Source organism: Leucopleurus acutus (assembly GCF_964270905.1).
Source record: "Leucopleurus acutus genome assembly, chromosome: 16".
In the NCBI taxonomy this organism is placed as follows: Eukaryota; Metazoa; Chordata; class Mammalia; order Artiodactyla; family Delphinidae; genus Leucopleurus; species Leucopleurus acutus.
The window spans coordinates 14945807-14965710 of NC_139158.1; the positions used below are offsets into that span (position 1 = coordinate 14945807).

The window sequence follows — 19904 nt, forward strand, 5'->3', positions numbered from 1 at the left end:
ATGACCCAGTACAAGACACTGCCAGACTCCCGTTCCGCACAGAGCTTCTATGAGAACTACGAGACCAAGGAGATCCTGGGCAGGTAAAGCCCAGACCTTCCCCATGAAGTTCTGTCCTGGGCTCCGGCCGGCACTGCGGGCGGGATCAATCTCTGCTTGACCCTGAGCACTGACCCCATTTCCATCCTGAAAGCGCTGTCCACTTGGAGAAACTCTCAGTTCGGGGTCCTGCCCTCCTGCAGCAGGATGGAGGAAGCGGGTATAAGAGCACCCAGATTAGAGACCTCTCCCAGCCAAGAGCTCCCCCAGCTTGGGGCCAGGGTCAGGAATCAGGTGTCAGAGAGAAGCGTATGGCCCTGAGAGGGTACAGCTTCTTCCTCCGTGCCGAGAAAGAGCACTGAACTAGGAGCTAGGAGGCCCCAGAGCAGGCTTCTTCCTCTTGGGCTCCAGGCAAATCGCCCTCTCTGTGCCTTCTTCATCTTACCATCCCCCAAAGCTCACAGGGAGTTGGGGGACAAGGCAGGACATATCTGCTGCAGCCTGGATCTGGGCCTCCCCCTGGGTGAGGGGCCCCGGGGATGATCTGTCCTCTGCACCCCCAGGGGAGTGAGCAGCGTTGTCAGGCGCTGCATCCACAAGCCCACGTGCCAGGAGTACGCTGTGAAGATCATCGACGTCACGGGTGGGGGTAGCTTCAGCCCCGAGGAGGTGCAGGAGCTGCGAGAGGCCACGCAGAAGGAGGTGGACATCCTGCGCAAGGTCTCAGGACACCCCAACATCAGTGAGTGACGGCCCCGAGCCGTGGCGCGGTGCCCTGCCATGGGTGTGCTCTGATAACCCAAGCCGGGGAGTGTGGCCCCAGTGCAGGGAGCCAGAAGCACCAGTGTCTCCTGCACCCCGAGGCCCTGAAAGCCTAGCGCCCAGAGGCTTGAGGCTCCCGGCTCCACCCTCACTGCTCTCGGGAGTCAGCTCTAAGCCCCCTCTTCCAGCCCCACAGAAGGGGTGACAGGCAGGGCCGGGTGCAGGTGCGGGAATGGGAGTGTGAAGTCCCTGGGTGCCCCCTCCCCTGGTGCGCCTCCTTTGAACACCATCGCGATACCCCTTCCAGCTTCTGAGTCCGGCCACAGCGGCCTTAGTCCCCTTGCCCCCGCCCTCCACTGCCCCCGCCTGGGTTCCTCTGTTGCCTGAGACGAGCGAGCCATTTCCATTTCAGTACAGCTGAAGGACACTTATGAGACCAACACTTTCTTCTTCTTGGTGTTTGATCTGTAAGTACCCAGGCCTGGGGCCTATTGGAGAGGCTTCTATTGTAGTCCCCTACCCAGGGCTTCCTGGAGACGAGCAGCCAGCCCCTTACACTGTGGATGCCAAATAAGGTCACAGACGCTTTAGGCAGACCAGCCCCTGGAGTCAGGCTGCCAGGTTTTAAATCCTGGGTCCGTCACTTATGGGCTGGATGATTTCTGTCAGTATCAGCTTTCCCATCGGTATTGCAGGAGTAATAATGGCACAGTGACTGGCACAATGTAAATGTTAATAATTATGAACTACCATGATGATGACCATGGTGGTCATCCAATACTTATTCTAGACCTTGAGGATACGCAATCCTACTTCATACACTAATTTTCACAGGGCGTGAACAGAAAGCAATCAAGTCATAAAACACACACAGAGTTATACATATACACATATATGTAAAGCTGAGCGGGGGTCAGAGGGAGTGGGCAGGGAATGCTCTCCAGGAGGTGACCTGAGCAGAGACCTGGATGAAGGAGACCTCTAGCAGAGGGAACAGCCAGAGCAGGGGCCGTGCTGGGTGGGCTTGGCATGTTTGAGGCTTGGCAAGCAAGTCAGGATGGGGGGGAGCAAGCCTGTGGCGATGGCAGTGTGCAAGGTCGGTCAGTACCAAAAAGCAGATTATGCAGGCATTTGGGAGGTAAGAATTTTGGAGGGCTGAGAGCAGGAGGGTGATGTGATCTGACTGACTTTTATAAAGGATCCCACTGACTGTAAGGGGCAAGGGTGGAAAGGAGGAAGCCAGCGATATGGGGGCAAGAGGCCCACCAGGGAGACAGGTGGTAGAGATTGTATTTGGGATGTGGTTCAAAGATTGACATCATCGTCGTTGTCATCAGCAGGAGCATCAGCGGCAACGTGTCACTATTCCCCTGCTTGTGCACCAACAGGGCTATTGAGATGAGCTCCTTGTCACAGGGCCCTCTGCCCCCAGGGACCAGTGGGCCTTTTAGCTGGGAGAGCTTCTGTTTTCCCAGGAAAGGAAAAACGATACTGTCCATCTCACCAGGCTCCAAGCATCAAATTTGAACAACACAAAGTGCTCTGTGAACCGTGCACTCAGACTTCTTACCATTGTTACTGGAAAAGGTTCCCAAGGAAGGGAACTCTCCAGCTCCCATGCCCCCGCTCCATTGGAGTCCTCACTAAAGAACACACACCTCTGTTGCACGAATCATTGTTGGAGAGCTGTCTTGACTTCTCCATACATAACTGCTAATTTAGGAACTAGCTTTGAGAAAATTATTCAAGGAGATTTTGTGTTGCTGGAACACTTCATTTTGTAGCCATACCGAACACGTGCAGTGTTAAGTTTTTCTTGGAGACACAATTTAACTTGGCCTGTGTGTACAGTTCAACCACCAGCTCCAGGAAGGCAGGAGCCTGCTGATGGACCTTGCCGGGGTCCCAGTGTTGACTGGTAAATCTTTTTGCTGCTGCTGCTATTAGTGAGTTCTCCTAGCGTGTTTAAAATGGAATTAAAGTGATCAAAACTGGAGGCACACACTGCCTTTTGGGGACACAGTACCAATCGTGTATGAAACAAGGCTCACTTCTGTAATTTCTGGGTTGCTCCTCAAACAGAACTCAACTCCCCGCCCCACCAGTTAAGTTCAAGGATTTTCTTGCCTCCCTCAGATACTGGCCAGAATTCTTCCCTTGGGCCCTGCTTTTCCTGGAGGGGCAGGCAGGATGCACCTTTCCTATTTAACCAAAGGAGACTTTCCTAGGACCCCTCCAGACTCGCCCAGCTCTAGCTGTCTCAACTCGGTTAGGTGGCACTGTCCCGTAGAGCCCTTGGGGGCAGCTCAAATGTCTCTAACCTTTGAAGAAGTTGCTTGGGGAAGCTATTTTTAATGCTGCCCCAAATTGCCCTTCAGGGTATAACTAGATGATTCTAGCAGAAACCTCTTTCTAGATCATCCCAAGTGAGAAAATGGAACCGCAATTCTTAATCCTGAGAAATCCTAAAATAGGTAAAACTGCTCTTCCATCACTACTGTTGCTTCTCTTTGTTCCTGGGAAAAATCAGGATACTCCTGTCCTTGTGATCTGGGTCTGGGGCCTTGTGCCAGTGGCTCAAGTTCCCTCCCCCCTCCCAACCCTGATTTTGACCCTGTTGGATCCCAGTCCATGCTGTCACTCCCACACATGGGGGGACCTTCGCATGGGTGCCATCCCCCAGCCCCCAGTCTCCCTTGTTCTTCTTTCAACCTTCCGAGACAGCCTCTCCACTCACTTCCCTAGCTCCTCCCCACAGACCTTGGTCCTTTGTGGGGAGCAGCCCACTTTGCCCCTGGAGGTGTTAGGGTTGGAAACAGTTTTCTGGGAGCAGGGTAAGGAGGGGGTAGCCTTGGGGCACATCCAGCTACAAACCCTCTGTCCCCACAGGATGAAGAGAGGGGAGCTCTTTGATTACCTCACTGAGAAGGTCACCCTGAGTGAGAAGGAAACCAGGTGAGGGTCCACTTGCCCCTCTCCCTACTTCCGGCCTGAGTCCCTGGCTTAGGCACCGAGGTCTTGGAGGAGGCGTGGCGTGCACCCGTCTGGGTCGGCAGTGTGCTCCGCTGGCTTTGGTGGCCTCCTTTCCTCCTTGACTCAGCCAGGGTAGGCCTGGCCTGTCTTGAGTCCTCCCTCACTCGCAGTCCAGCTGGCTTATGGGCTTTGGTGTCCCTGCCTGTTACCTGACCCTGCAGAGTAGCAGATGAAAGTAACCTGTTCCTGTCCCACCCCAGAAAGATCATGAGAACCCTGCTGGAGGTGATCTTCACCTTGCACAAACTCAACATCGTGCATCGGGATCTGAAACCTGAGAATATCCTCCTGGATGATGACATGAATATCAAGCTCACAGACTTTGGCTTTTCCTGCCAGCTGAAGCCAGGAGAGAAGCTGCGAGGTCCGGTAACATGGCCTTGGCCCATGTCAGGGGCTCAGGCTCTCTCCTCAGCTCTCCTAGGAACAGAGGTTGCCTGGGTTTCCCCCACAAAGTAAAAATCCTACCATTTCAGGGCTGGGTGTTTCTTCCCCGGACTGGGCTGAGCCAGGTTCCCACTGCCTGCATTCCAGGCCAGGATAGCTAGAAGTGACCAGGCCACTGACGGTGCCCCATCGGGTGGCCACAGGACCCAGCACCCTGGCCCTGCCCTTGGCCCTGGGCCAGGCCCGTGTTCAGAGAGTCCCAGCCCAGCCACCACTTCGGTTCCTTCTCCATTGTCTCTTTGGGCTTTCCTCTTCCAAGTGCCTCTGCTGACCTCTTCCGATGGAAACTGTCCCTGCAGAGGTCTGCGGGACCCCCAGTTACCTGGCCCCTGAGATCATCGAGTGCTCCATGGATGATACCCACCCTGGCTATGGGAAGGAGGTGGACATGTGAGTGTGTTGGGGGGAGGGAGGTGACCCGTAGGGACAGGGATGCCCCCATGGCTGGGAGCCCCTGGCTGGGGAGGAGGGCACGGTGGGAGCTACAGCTGGCCCGCCTGCCTTCCTCCCCGCTGCCCGCTGCCAGGTGGAGCACGGGGGTCATCATGTACACGCTGCTGGCCGGCTCCCCACCCTTCTGGCACCGCAAGCAGATGCTGATGTTGAGGATGATCATGAGTGGCAACTACCAGTTTGGCTCACCAGAATGGGATGATTACTCGGACACTGTGAAGGACTTGGTGAGAGGAAAGGCCTCCTGGCTCGGGGGTCAGGCGAGGGGCACGTACAGTGGGGAGAGGGGAGTGTACCGTGCATGCCACGGGTTGGAGGCCCTGCCAGGAGGGACCCCCCCCCCATAGACGTCTTCCGTTCTGTCTCGTTCTCTCAGGTCTCCCGCTTCTTGGTGGTGAGTCCCAAAGGCCGCTGTTCGGCAGAAGAGGCCTTAGCGCATCCCTTCTTCCAGCAGTACAAGGTGGAGGAAGTGCGTCACTTCAGCCCCCGGGGGAAGTTCAAGGTACTTAAGCTCGCCTGCCACTCAGGGCCCCGGGGTAGGTGCCACAGGCCCCTGAAGTCCAAGCTCCAGGTGCCCTTCTTGGGGACTCCTTACGCCCACGGGGTTTCCAGAGCACCCGCCCTTCTCCTCCCGCTCAGCCCTGTGATGGTTGCAGCTCAACTTCTGGCTTCTGGCTCCGACAGCCTTAAGCCCTGCGCCTGCTGTTCGGGTGGGAATGGGGGTAACGGGGGCGGGGGGAGGGCAGGCGGGAACGCTAGGACAGGCCCAGCGGAAACCACACAAGCCTTCGTGGCAAACAAGCTCAGGGCCTGCCGTCACGGACCGGCAAGGAAACAGGCCGCGGGCGGGTCCAGCTCTCAGGCCAGGCCCTCCGCAGGTGATCGCCCTGACGGTGCTGGCTTCCGTGCGGATCTACTACCAGTACCGCCGGGTGAAGCCCGTGACCCGGGAGATCGTGATCCGAGACCCCTATGCCCTCCGGCCCCTGCGGCGACTCATCGACGCCTACGCTTTCCGGCTCTATGGCCACTGGGTGAAGAAGGGGCAGCAGCAGAACCGGGCAGCGCTCTTCGAGAACACACCCAAGGCTGTGCTCCTCTCCCTGGCTGAGGAGGTCTACTGACGGGCAGGCCGGCAGGCCAGGTGGGACAGGGGTCAGGCCGGGAGGAGAAGCCGCCGATATGGAGGGCACAGGAGTGAGAGCGGGTGCAGGCCTCTGTCCAGAGGGGGCACTTGGCCCCAGCCACTCTCCCCTCTTGGAGGCGTCACGCGGTGGTCAGTGCAGTTGGAGCCAGGCCCACGGAGTGGGTGGTCCAGAACCCACTGTAGTCCAGAACCAGAAGCACCCTGCCTCTCCACAGCCCAGCTATACCACCATGTCCGCTTGTCCTCACGGGAGGCCCACAGTTACTGACACTCGGTGCACCGCCTTTAGGGTCCCAGGGTGAGGATGAAAGAGAACAGTCTGAGAATCGCAATCACAGGAGATTTTACTGACCTCACAAAGTCCAGTGACAGCACGGGAGCAGGTTCTTCTCTGGGGCCATGTTTTTAGAGGCACAGGGCAGCCCTTACATAATTAATAATAGAAAGGAAAGCTTCTGCTGTTTGTCTTTGTGGAGTATTATTCACTCTGTGCCTCCCGTGATACACAGTTGCGCCTGGTAAATCCGTCGTTCTCCTAGACCCTTTTAAGACTGACAGTGTGCTTTAAAGAGCCCACAGAACTGCATTTCACATACGGTGGAAACTAGGTTCCCTCGGAGGTGCATGAAACCCCACAGATAAGGCAAATGAAGGAATCATTTTCCTTCTACAGCAACTTGCTGGGAAAACAAGGAGACCTGGGGAAATTCTGCCTTGAGCAAACAATGTCAGGTCCCCGGGTCAGACAGTGAGAAAGTTGGAGGGAGCAGATTTAAAATATTTTCACAAACCGCCTTTCAGAGCACTGCGCCCTAAATGTTTTGAGTATGTGGCCCCCATACGGTCAGTATTTGACCTCTAAGAGAAACGTCCGGCTCCTGGACACAATCAGTAAGTTGGGCCCCTTCTCCAGGAGACAGTGGTGCCCCTCCGTGGAGGTCAGGGTCCTTTCCTGCCCGGGGGAGAGGTGTCTGCCACAGGGAGGGGGGAGGGGATGGACGCAGTCCCGAGTTTGGCTGTGTTTGGCATGTGGCCAGGGAGTGCCACGGGTGCCACGGGGGACTCTCCTCATCTCTGTGTGGCTGCTCACAGCTCCCCAGGTGGTCGGCCTGCACTGGAAGCACAGCGGAAGCCTAGGTTGTCTGAGGCTGAATCTGGAGTATTGCCCATTCTGCCACCAGAGAAGGGGAGAGAGAATGGACATTTGTTGAGAAAGGGACCCAGGGCCTTACCCAACTCTCCTGCTCCAGCTCCCAGGGCCTGCTGTGGTCTGGGGCGCCTGGGGACTGGTGGGGGGGCATACACAGTCTGGTGTGTGAGGGTAGGGCCTGAGGGTGTGCCATTCCTGGGGGAAAGGGGTAAGAAGGGACCTTGGGTGGAGGAAGTGAGGGTGGTCCTGAGAGACTGAACTGGAAGGAAGGAAAGGCCACAAGTAATAACTTCGACTGTCGGTAGTTTAGAATAACTCAGCCAAAAAAAGCCTGTCGGCAAGAAGTGAGACTATCATAGCACCAATCAGTACCTCACACTTTCCAGAGAAGTTTCACACGTATTCCTTCATTTGCCATTTCCCTTACTGCTTTGGAAGGTGTGTTTTGTTCACCATCTCACAGACCCAGAGTCAGACACTAGAAAGATTTAAATGTCTTGCCCAAGGCCAACCACTGCTTTAGTGGCACAACAGAATCAGTGGCAAACCCAGTTTCCTGGTCCCCAGGCCAATACTTTCTCCACTACTTTGTCCTAAAGAAAAAGGTGAGGAAAATCCAGGGGCTCAGTGTATCAAAGAAACGCCTGCAAACCTGACACCCTGAGGCCACAGGAACAGTGGCTTCTCGACAGTCCTTCCGGAACCCAGGAGCAGGAGGAGTTGCAGGGAGATTAACCAAAATAAATCCACAGATGAACAAGGTGGAGGGTCCTAGAAGGGGACTCGGGAGCCAGGGACTCCACCATTCAGGTGCCACCACTAGCCATCTGTGTGAAATGAGCAGGCTCCAGGACCTCCCTGAGCCTAGTTTTTCTTGATTGTAAGACAAAACGGTTGTAGAAAATGACTTCATGTGCACACTCGTTGGAAGAGTCAATGTTTCCATGACCCCTGGCCATGACCTATCGATGTGGCCATTCCACTTCCCTCTCTCTGCAAGCCTAGCTCAGAGGACAAGAGGGGAAACCACATAATTAAGATGCTGGACACAGAGTCTGCCTTGGGGCTGACAGCTGGCAGGAAAAGGCACCAGCAGTCCCGGGCTCTTGGCTTTCTATGGCAAGTGTGGCTTGCTTCCTCTTCTGTACCCACAGCCCCCAGTGGAGGGGGAGGCACGGCAGCGGCGGCCACGCCAGATCTGGTGCCACCTGTGCTCTGGGAGACCAGGACCCAGACCCTCAGCCCCCAGCTACCGAGCCCCTCACCTGGTGGTGACCCGGGCCCGGTGATTGGCAGAGCCATCGGCCGTGTCGATCCAGGACGCCCCCCGGAGGACACGCATGTCCTGGTCGGCAGGCTGGTATGGTGACGCTGTCCACTCCCACACGTTGCCCACGAGGTCAAAGAGCCCTGAAGCACAGCGGCGGGTCTGGCCCAGGCTGGGGAGCGCCACCCGATGGCCCTGGGGAGCTAATGCTTCCCTGTGCTGCTTCTCTCCACCTCACTTTTCAGGCAGGACCATCCCACCAGCCGAGCTGTGAACGCTGACATGACAGCAACCCGACGAGCAATCTTACCGTAGTTGTTCTGTGGGGGGAAAGCGTTCACCGGGGAGACTCCGTGGAAGCCATCCTCAGCCTTGTCGCCCTTGGGGAACTTTCCCTGAGGGAGGGAGAAATTTAGGCTCAAAGATTTACCATCCCGTCCCAAGGCAGCTGCTCCCACCTGCCCAGAGGAGCTTAAACCAAGGCCATCTTGCAGTATCCTCTGCGGTAGGGGAAGGGCACGGGGCAGTGACCCTAGGTTCCCACCCTGAGCTCCCTAACCAGCTGCCTCGTGTCCTCTACTATGATCTCCTGGCTGGATTAGGAAATGTGTCGTTTCCCCTGTGTCCACACCAGCCTGCCCCACTCCCACTTTCTCGACTTCCTCCCCATGTGCCTTGAGAAGAAAGGCTCTGCCTCCCCTCCTCCATGACCGGCACCCGTCTCCTCAGGAACGAGACGCTCATCCTGTGCTCCCCTGTACCATCGCTTTCCCTTCTATCACCAACAGGCTTAACTCTCCCTCATCTGCTCTGACCCTGCCTTCCTCACCTCCTGCTTTTTACCGCCAACATTCTGGAAAAGTAACCTGTATTTGCTGATGCATTTTGTTCAACTTGTTCATTCTGTTTCTCATTGAAATTGGAGTTCAGCTGCCCCTGCTCTATGGGGGCTGATCTTATGAAAGGGAAGATGAAGGGGCTACAATTTACTCATCGCCAACTATGTGCTAGAGCTGCTACATCTATGTCTTTAATCCTGACCAGGTTGTGAGGCAAGTATTTTCTCCCTTTAAAAAGCTAGCAACTGGGACTTCCCTGGTGGTGTAGTGGTTAAGAATCCACCTGCCAATGCAGGGGACACGGGTTTGAGCCCTGATCCGGGAAGATCTCACATGCTACGGTGCAGCTAAGCCTGTGTGCCACAACTACTGAGTCTGCACTCTAGAGCCCACAAGCCACAACTACTGAGCCCATGTGCCACAACTACTGAAGCCTGCACTCCTAGAGCCCATGCACCACAACAAGAGAAGCCACTGCAATGAGGAGCCCGCGCACCGCAACGATGACCCAATGCAGCCAAAAAAAAAAGCTAGCAACTGAGACTCAAAACAGTTAATTTAACAAAGATCCCATGGTGAATAAGTCAGATAAGACTTTTTGCAAAGCTCTGATCCCAAGATCATCTAAAAGGTCAGTCTACCCCTGAGGCCCCTTTCAAGGCTTCACCCTAAAATGCTGGTGCTGGGCTCCCCTCATGCTGCAGAGTCCCCTTGGGGGATGTCATTCCTGCCTACAGTGTACGCTGTTGACTCCAAACCAGTTGCTCTGACCCAGACCTCTGTCCTAAGCTCCAAACTCATACTGAGCATATCCATGACCCAAAGGCAGCTTAAGCTAGGCTGATCCTAAACTGACCAAGTTCTATCCCTCTGACCCCCAACACGCGTATTATCTATTCTGGATAATGGTCACACCAGCACCCTCTTGCCCAAGCTTGGATTCATGCTTGAGTCCTTCTCTCTTCCACTCCTCCATGTCTGGCGAAGTACCAAACCCTGTCTCTCCTCTCAGGCAGGCGTCTCCCACCTGGCTTCCTCTCGATTTCACTTCCACTTCATGCAAGTGTTCACATCCCTGGGCCATGGCCGCAGCCTCGGATTCAGAGACCTCCTGCAGCTCTACTTCATTTGATCCCACACAAATTTTCAACAATCAGCATCCCCCAAATCAAAATGATGTTGTCGCTCCCCTGTTTCAAGACCTCTGTCGGCTCCCCACTGCCTGGAGGGTAAAATCTAAAACCACATCTTGGCACCCCTGGTCCTTCATAATCTGCCTCCAATCCACTGCCTACTTCATCTCCTATACCTCCTGTTTCCCTGTGCGCTAGCCTCTCCGAGTCTGGCATGTCTCTGAACACACAGCACCCTTTCCTTATCCACTGCTGACATGCATGTTGTTTCCTCCACTTTTCTCATGGCAAACTCCGGTTCAATCAGCTCAAATGGCATGTTCACTGTGAAGTCACGCCCTGCTCTTGCAGCACAAGAGAGCACACTCCCAGCACACCCCCCAGCACACGCTGCACATCTTCACTATATAGCCCCACCACGTTGTCTTTTGCTTTACCCCTTTACCAGCTTTCAGTTCCATTACAACACGAAGGCCTCTGAGTCCCACAGCCTAACACAGTGTCTAGCCCACAGCAGGTCTCAATCAACACTCTGAGAAGGGACAGGAGTGAGGAACGTGTGTCTTACCTGCCACAGGTTGGTGCGGTTTGGCTGGAACTCGTTTCCCCAGGGGTAAACCTGACCTGCCAGGAGGGCAAGGAGACAGCGGAGGAGGGAGAGGTGAGGAGTTGGGGAAGAAGGGAAAGGTAGAAAGAGCGAGGCAACCAAAGGGAAGTGATGAGAACAGAAGAATAAGTTTACTTACTTTTACTTCCCACGCCCCTCCCTTCCACTCACAGTATTGCACTCGGAGGCCCTGGCTTCTGATTTGCTCCAGGACAGGACAATTCTAGGTGTGGTTCTGACCAATGCCATTCTGCAAACTATTTGTTACCAGCTCATGCTGGGATAAGTACAGAAATTGAGAGTAAGCATTGAGAAACTTGTTCTTTAGACTTAGACTGGATAAATGAACAAGCAACCTCATTTATCACATTAATAACTTTGACTATTGGTATAGCCAGTGTTCATTCAAAGACTGTGTAGAGGTGTTGAATATGGGAAATTGCTATTTCACTCTAACTTTCTGTTTAGTTAGGATTGCAAACTAACAAAGTTATAAGCAAATAGCAATGTTATATTAATCCCTATACAGCTATGGAAAAGGTATACAGTATAGGTAATCCTTTTCTTTTTCCCTATGCTATGTTGTTCTGATTATACTTATTGAAATGGAACTTGTCTGTAGACTCTCCAATAATTAAAAAAATATGTCTGTTTTTTTCATTTCATTTTCCAGTTACTAATTTTTACGCTATTTTATGGAAGTATTGGTCTGAGATGGATTAGAAATAACACCAACAATTGGTCCATCACTACACAGTGTAAGAAGCACTGCTCGGGGCTTCCCTGGTGGTGCAGTGGTTAAGAATCCGCCTGCCAATGCAGGGGACATGGGTTCGAGCCCTGGTCCGGGAAGATCCCACATGCCGCGGAGCAACTAAGCCCATGTGCCACAAAGACTGAGCCTTTACTCTAGAGCCTGTGAGCCAGAACTACTGAGCCCGTGTGCTGCAACTACTGAAGCCCGTGCGCCTGGAGCCCATGCTCCGGAACAAGAGAAGCCACCGTAATGAGAAACCCACGCACCGCAACGAAGAGTAGCCCCCACTCACTGCAACTAGAGAAAACCTGTGCACAGTAACAAAGACCCAATGCCGCCAAAAATAAATAAATAAAATTTAAAAAAGAAGCACTGCTCTAGGGAGCACAAACCTATCCCACCCTTTAAAGCCCCCCATGCAAGGTAGGATGGGGAGAAAGAATAAAGGGAAATCACTTGGCATCTCTATACCCTTCAAGCCCCCTCGGGCAGCAAACTCCCACTCTTCTTCAATGGGCAGCCGTTTCCCCCGCCAAGCACAGTAGGCACGGGCATCATTCCAGCTCACGTGTACCACTGGGAGCTCCAGTTTCTCTCGGATGCCAGAGCCGGGACCTGCAGGCTGATAGCCAGGATGAAGTGAGACAAGCGTCTGGGAGCTCGTGGAAGTCTGAGGAAGGCTAGGCTTAGGGTGCCTGAGTTCAGCTTTTACCACAGATGGAGCAAGGAAGTGGGAAGAGAGAGCCTGGTGAGTGAGGAGAGGTCCAGAGTCAGAAAGAAGGACTAAACATGAGACGAAAGGGAGAAATGGGATGGGCCAGGGGTAAAAGGATTAGGGCAGAGAAAACAGGGTGGCTTGGCTGCTTCCCTAAAATTTCTCTGTCATCCTTTTAAACTCAGTATTTCTAGATGGGCAAAGGTCTAGGGAAGCCAGGCCTCCCAAGAGTCAACAGGGGGAGAAAACAAAGTAGAGGAACCAACCCTTACCTGCCTCCAGAATGCCCTTTCCACTGGAAGCCACCAGAGGAGAGACTGCAAAAAGGAAGGAACATGACTAAAAAGATGCTCTGACCCAGCGAGGGCACCTTCCTGACTGACACCCAGGAGGCAAAGCAGAGACTTCAGGCTGAGACTCAGGTGGTCCAAGTGAGGCTGTGTCCAAAATCTCACCACCCGTATTGGAGGGAGGCTTCTCAAGAGGTTCTCTTGCTGGTCCAGGGAGTATACTGAACGCTGTGTATGTCTGCATCTTTACAGAGTCTCTCTATACAGAAACCAGCACAGGGTGAACTTCCTGGGAGTGTGTGTTCATCTGACTCTTCCAGGGTGGGTCTCTCTTGCTTCCTCCCTGCCTCTGGTTCTCAGGTTTGATTCTCTACTGTGGCCCAGGGGACCCCAGATCCCACAGGATTCTCTGTCTAGGTCCCACTCCCATCCCCTCAGCTGCAAACCTAGGTTCTCTTACCTGCATTTTCTGGGTTGCTTTGTTTCTAAGCTCATCAGAGACAAGGTCCTCGAAGACAAAGCTCCACCCAAACACCTCAGCCTCTGTCTGGTACTTTTTCTCCCTGACAAACTCCCTGAAAAGAGATGTTTCATACGGTTTAGTTAATAGGGTTCTGTGCTCCACCCTCACCCTCTCCTGTTCCAGAAAACCTCATACACCCTTATCCTATTAGTCACACATCACAGAATTTTCATGAACTACAAGGAATTCACCTGAGAGCCTGAGCAGATTTTCTTTTAAAATCTGTTGCTGTGTGTGCAGTTCACAAACAGGAGAATTCACTCTTTTTGGTGTATAGTTTTGTGAGTTGTGACAAAGCACGTAGTCACTATCACAATCAAGATACAGAGCAGCAGTTCCATCAACCACCCCCCAAAATTCCCCTGTGCCTCTGCAACCACGGATCTGTTGTTTGTCTCTATAGTTTTGCCTTTCCCAGAATATACATTCACATAAATTGAATAATACAGTAGTATGTAGTGGGGGGGGGGGTCTGGCTTCTTTCACTTAGCATACTGCTTCCAAGATTCATCCCTGTTCCTTTTTTTTTTTTTTTTTTTTTGCAGTTTGTTGCCTTTCATTGCTGAGTAGTATTTCATTGGATGTATAGGCCATATTTTGTTTATCCATTCACCAGTTGCAGGTCATCTGGGTTACCTCCAGTTTTTGGAGATAATAAAGCTGCTGAGGAGATTCAAGGGTGGGAATGGGTCTCTCTTCGGAAAGGTCTTCGTCACATACCTAATGTCACAACAATCACAGGAGGGAGGCAGAACAGGGGCTATTATCTCCCTCTAACAGATGAGGGAGATGGAGTGAAACAAAAATAACTTGCCGAGATTTTAGAATGGATTTTCATATAGTTTGGTATGGCTGAGCAAATTTCAGCAAGCAGATTTCCAGGGTAAGATGGATTGTTTTCACTGGGCTAAGTGTACTCCATCTGCGCTAGACCTCTGATATGAGAAGACATCGTTCACCCATCAAAGGGACATTGAGAATGGAGGAGGAGAAGAGATTTGGTAGCAACAGCTATTTACCAACCTCTGCCACCTGAACGGTTTGAGACTCTTTTACCAGAGAGGCGAAGACAGATTATGGGTTCTAAGCAAAGTTTAGGGGCTTCCTGGAGGTGACATTATATTTCCATAATATAAAAGGTCAATTTAAAATATAAAAGAATGCATCTAGGGCTTCCCTGGTGGCACAGTGGTTAAGAATCCGCCTGCCAATGCAGGGGACACGGGTTCGAGCCCTGGTCCGGGAAGATCCCACATGCTGCGGAGCAACTAAGCCCGTGTGCCACAACTACTGAGCCTGCGCTCTAGAGCCCGCAAGCCACAACTACTGAATACCGCGTGCCTAGAGCCTGTGCTCCGCAACAAGAAAAGCCACCGCAATGAGAAGCCTATGCAATGAAGAGTAGCTCCCGCTGCCACAACTAGAGAAAGTCTACACACAGCAGCGAAGACCCAACACAGTCAAAAATAAATAAATTAAATTAAATTAAAAAAAAAAAGAATGCATCTACCTAGCTAGCTATTTCTGGTTGTCATGATGCGGTGCAAGCCTGATCAGAAGTGATTTCTCCTTTGATTTTAATAACTTTCCTGTTTAAAAATATTTTTTTAAAGCATATATAACATCATATTATAGAAAAACAAGGAAACAGAGGTAGGTAAAAAGAAAAAAAACTAAAATCATCCATTATCACACCAACTAAGATATACCTGTCCATATTCTCTCCCCCTTCACCCCACAGCCAAGGATTTTTAAATAGCTTTCAGAAGGTGCTTCCTGTAATTATTTTCCTTTGGAAGTTACAAAAACATGAGCAGAATCCGTCACCTAATGCCATGTTGCATCTTCCAGGTCTTTCTTAATGCATATACATTCTATACATATAGTTTTAAAAAATGGGATCATACCCTATTTAGTATTTTGTAACCTACTTTCTTCACTTAACACTTCAGAACTATCTCTTTTTGACAACAGGATTTTTAAGGGCTGCTAAGTAGTCTGTTATATTGATACAATATGTTTAAGTGATCCTAAAGTTGTTAACATTTGTTTACAAGATGACATTGTAAATGTATTAGCGTTGTATCAATAGCTAAACGTTTTTTAGCTAAATGTTTTTCGACAACTTTTAATTCTTCAAGACAAATCCCTAGAGGTGGAAGCAGTGAGTCAAAAGGCCTGAGGAGTATACTGACAATCCTTATGCTTATTTCAGCCTGTGTCTCCTGAATCAAATTTTCCCCAAAACTTTTTATCCTGAAAAGTTTTAAGTCCACAAATGTAACATTTAAGTCATTTCTCACATTTGCTTTATTGTCTTCCCATCCCCTCCTCTTCCTTTCCCTCTCCTCCCTATATACTCCCTCCTCTACCATTTGAAGGTAGTTATAGGTATGTCCTGGATCATTTTCTACTTTAACCTACCCAAAACATATCACCTTGGGGACACTGACGCAGCTCAACATGGCTTCTTAGATTAAGCTGGAACCAAAATGTTTGATTCTGGAAACAATGCCATTTCCCTAAGTAAATGTAAAGGGAATTTAAGGGACTCTCAGCTACTATGACCCTTCTCCCAATTCCTCCTCCCCTGTTGCAGAGGTTTCTGTTGAGTGTCTGACTTCTGCCCATATTTCTCAGTGCTATGCCCAGTGCGCTGGACAATCCACTGGCTCAAGAGTCTGAGGATCTCAGTTCCAGGCCCAGCTCTGCCACTAACAGAAACTTTGGACTTCAGAGATATATATATATATATATAGATAGATAGATAGATAGATATAGATATAGATATAGATATAGATATATATATATTTTAATTTTGGCTGCGTTGGGTCTTCGTTGCTGCACGCGGGCTTTCTCTAGTTGCGGTGAGCAGGGGCTACTCTTCGTTGTGGTGCACGGGCTTCTCATTGCAGTGGCTTCTCTTTGTTGCGGAGCATGGGCTCTCGGTGTGAGGGCTTAAGTAGTTGTGGCTCGTGGGCTCTAGAGCACAGGCTCAGAAGTTGTGGCGCATGGGCTTAGTTGCTCCGCGGCATGTGGGATCTTCCCAGACCAGGGATCGAACCCGTGTCCCCTGCATTGGCAGGCAGATTCTTAATCACTGTACCACTAGGGAAGTCCCTGGACTTCAGATTCTTCATCTTAAAAACGTAGATAACACTTATCTCACTGTACCATTGCAAAGATGATATGTGGTAGTGAACAAGCTAATCTCCTTTTAAATATTATGAAGATTAGAATAGCCTTTACTTCTCCTGGAAGAACACTGGATGTACCTGAAGTCTTTGTTGGTGACAGGAAATATGTCGATGGCAAAGGGTTTTACCGTCACCTCCCGGACAGGTCCTTCACCATCTCTGCCATCTGGTGAATTCGTTCCCATCTGGAATCTCCCACCTGGTAGCTGGACCATGTTGGTCATCTGCCCATTCCCTGCAGAGAAAAAAATAGTCGAATATATATGAAAGAAGTGGCAATATTTGGATCATATGTAAAACTCATAATGCTATAATGAAAAAAACAATGGAAGCTTAAAAAATTTGGCTTTAGGACTTCCCTGGTGGCAAAGTGGTTAAGAATCTGCCTGCCATTGCAGGGAACATGGGTTCGAGCCCTGGTCTGGGAAGATCCCTCATGCCGCAGAGCAACTAAGCCTGTGTGCCACAACTACTGAGCCTGCACTCTAGAGCCCGTAAGCCACAACTACTGAACCCTTGCGCCACAACTACTGAAGCCCACACGCCTAGAGCCCGTGCTCCCCAACAAGAGAAGCCACCGCAATGAGAAGCCCGCACACCACAATGAAGAGTAGCCCGCACTTGCTGCAACTACAGAAAGACCGCGTGCAGCAACGAAGACCCAACGCAGCCAAAATTAAATAAATAAATTTATTTTTAAAAAAAATTTCGGCTTTAAATTCTTGTTCTGTCACTTAATTTGCTGGGTGACCTTGGGCAAATTACTTAGTCTGGATTTCAATTTCTTCATCTACAAAATGGGGATAATATCTAACTCAAATGCATGGCTGTATTAAAATAATGTGTGAAATGTTTAGCACATGGTAGGTTTTCTTTCTTTTTTTAAAAAATTAATTTTATTTGTTTGCGCCGGGTCTTAGCTGCGGCATGCAAACTCTTAGTTGTGGCATACATGTGGGATCTAGTTCCCTTACCAAGGATCGAACCCAGGCCCCCTGAATTGGGAGCACAGTCTTTTTTTTTTTTTTTAAATTTTATTTATTTATTATTTTTGGCTGCATTGGGTCTTCGTTGCTGTGCACGGGTTTTCTCTAGTTGCGGTCAGCGGGGGTTACTCTTTGTTGTGGTGCGCAGGCTTCTTATTGCGGTGGCTTCTCTTGTTGCAGAGCACGGGCCCTAGGTGCATGGGCTTCAGTAGTTGCAGCACACAGGCTCAGTAGTTGTGGCTCACAGACTCCAGAGCGCAGGCTCAGTAGTTGTGGCACACGGGCTTAGTTGCTCTGCGGCATGTGGGATCTTCCCAGACCAGGGCTCGAACCTGTGTCTCCTGCATTGGCAGGTGGATTCTTAACCACTGCGCCACCAGGGAAGTTGCCGGGAGCACAGAGTCTTAACCACTGGACCACCAGGTAAGTCCCAGTAGGTTTTCAACAAATGTTTAGTTCCTTTCCTTACCTCTCTATTCTTCTGCACGACAACCTTTTGTCCCAGCGAGATAAATCTAGACACTATACTCTGAAATACATCTATCAACTTTCTACCCATACTACTGTGCATGTTTCTCTGACTCTTCCTTTTCACTCGTTTGAACTCTTATCAATTCGTAATGATTTTCACCATTATATCATATGCTCCAGAAAGAAAAGAACTACATCTGTTGCCAGTGTATCCCTGGCACCTAGCACAAGTGCACAATAATTATCATCAAATGACTGAATGAACTGCTTTACACTTCCTGTTTGGATACCTCCAAAAATCATAGAATTAAAAGGATCTTTATTTCAACCCCCTCATATGACAGGAGAAAACCAAAACCCAAAAGGGAAATGACTTAAAGAGCTAGTTTACAGGAGAAACCCGGGTCTCCTTACTTCCAGGTCAGTGCTATTTTCAAAAGGTCACACTTCTCTGGCTTGACATACTATTTTGTTATGTTTCTACCTAACAGTGTCTAAGTACTATAATTTCCCTAAAGGCAGAGTCCTCATCTTTTCATGTTCCCCAGTATCCCATCTTTGCCCCTTTTCTCATTCTCATTCTGACACACTCACACATGATTTCATCCACTTTAAGGGGGGTGAGGGTTGGAATAAAGAAAGCAGGAAATTCTCAGATTAAAAGGGAGTTAAGAAACAACACACAGAGACTTCCCTGGTGGCGCAGTGGTTAAGAATCTGCCTGCCAATGCAGCGCGACAGGTTCGATCCCTGATCTAAGAAGATCTCACATGCCGCATAGCAACTAAGCATGTGCGCCACAACTACTAAACCTGTGCTCTACAGTCCTTGAGCCACAGCCACTAAGCCTGCGTGCCACAACTACTGAAGGCCATGAGCCTAGAGCCCGTGCTCCACAACAAGAGAAGCCACCGCAATGAAAAGCCGGGACACCACAACGAAGAGAGTAGCCCCCCGCTCGCGGCAACTAAAGCCCACGCGCAGCGATGAAGACCCAACACAGCCAAAACAAAACAAAACACACACACACACACACACACACACACACACACTAGCAATATATTAATTTTATTTAGATACTAATTCAACTAGTAAACTATAATTTTAAAACATTTACAGTAGGTGAACTTGAACACTAACTGGATGTTTAATGGTGTTAAGGAGTACGGTTAATGTTTTAGGTGGGAAAGTGAGTGATACTTTTTTTTCCCGTGACTTCTTGTCTTTTTGGCTATGCAAGTTAAATATTGAGGAATAAAATTGTATCGTGCCTCGATTCACTCCAAAATGAATTTCCCAGGGGAAGGAGAAAGTGGGAAGGGTCCCAAAGAAGCAAGATTAAAGCCATAAATTGGCAACCGTTTAAACTAGGCAACGGGTACGTGGTGGACGGGAGAGGATCGTTTTATTCTTTTTTTATGCTCAAAAGATTCCAGAGTAAGTTAAAACTATAGAAGAAGTGAGATACACCTCGCCAAGTTGGCCGCCTCTGGGAGGCACCTCCGGCCGCTGCAAGATAGCGCAGGACGCTGGCAAACCGGCCATCGTCTCTTTCCCCGCAGGGGCCGAGCGCCCCACCCTTTTTCTCCTGCCTCCATGGACGAAAGGCGCCAGGGGCAGTTGGGCAGGCCAGCACACTGACCTAGTTCGAGCCACGGGCCGGAGAGGAGGGACAGCAGAGTCAGCAACGGCGACAGCGAGGTGCCCATGCCGAGAACACGACCCCTGGAGCCCCACGAGGAAACGCGCCACCGTGCGGGTCCTCTGCGCACGCGCGCCGCGCGCATCACGTCGGCGGCCGTGCCCTGCGCACGCGTGCGCACTGCTCCTCTACGCGGCCCCACCTAGAAATTAGTCCTGGGGCCGAAGCTCCAGTGTTGCCGGGCCAGGTAATTAAGAGAAGTCAATTTTCTCGGCATTGGGGTCGAGAGACCCTGCCATTCCAGAAGCCCCTTCTTTAGCTTGTGAACATTTGGACGGACTGATTTCCTTCCCTTTTGTGCCCTGGAGTACCACCGCAAGATCACAGAAAAGGCTTCAACTTCCAATTTATTGTACGCTCACTGTAGGCAACTGCGAAGTCCTAAC

The 19904-nt window shown here is 50.8% G+C and overlaps 2 protein-coding genes across 5 annotated transcripts; one reads left to right on the forward strand and one right to left on the reverse strand.

Annotated features, from left to right (window-relative positions):
* PHKG1 (phosphorylase kinase catalytic subunit gamma 1) lies at positions 1 to 5858 on the forward strand (the record flags this gene model as incomplete). The annotated part of the gene is made up of 9 exons (XM_082856320.1): positions 1 to 83; positions 603 to 781; positions 1214 to 1268; positions 3691 to 3756; positions 4035 to 4198; positions 4581 to 4671; positions 4808 to 4961; positions 5111 to 5236; positions 5613 to 5858. The coding sequence occupies 9 exons, from the start codon at positions 1 to 3 to the stop codon at positions 5856 to 5858; spliced, it is 1164 nt and encodes a 387-aa protein (XP_082712446.1).
* A 355-nt stretch (positions 5859 to 6213) lies between these two features.
* Positions 6214 to 19630, reverse strand: SUMF2 (sulfatase modifying factor 2). 4 transcript variants are annotated; one of them, XM_082856154.1, is made up of 9 exons: positions 19459 to 19630; positions 16438 to 16594; positions 13100 to 13214; positions 12622 to 12666; positions 12106 to 12256; positions 10839 to 10894; positions 8609 to 8693; positions 8297 to 8441; positions 6857 to 7052 (listed from the first exon to the last, which is right to left on the reverse strand). In XM_082856154.1, the coding sequence occupies exons 1-9, from the start codon at positions 19601 to 19603 to the stop codon at positions 6968 to 6970; spliced, it is 984 nt and encodes a 327-aa protein (XP_082712280.1). In that variant the 5' UTR covers positions 19604 to 19630; the 3' UTR covers positions 6857 to 6967. The 4 variants fall into 4 exon arrangements, with proteins under 4 accessions (XP_082712278.1, XP_082712280.1, XP_082712277.1 ...); XM_082856151.1 differs by having other exon boundaries at positions 12106 to 12379; positions 19459 to 19558; XM_082856152.1 differs by lacking the exon at positions 8297 to 8441 and having other exon boundaries at positions 6214 to 6995; positions 19459 to 19558.
* Between the last annotated feature and the right edge of the window lie 274 nt (positions 19631 to 19904).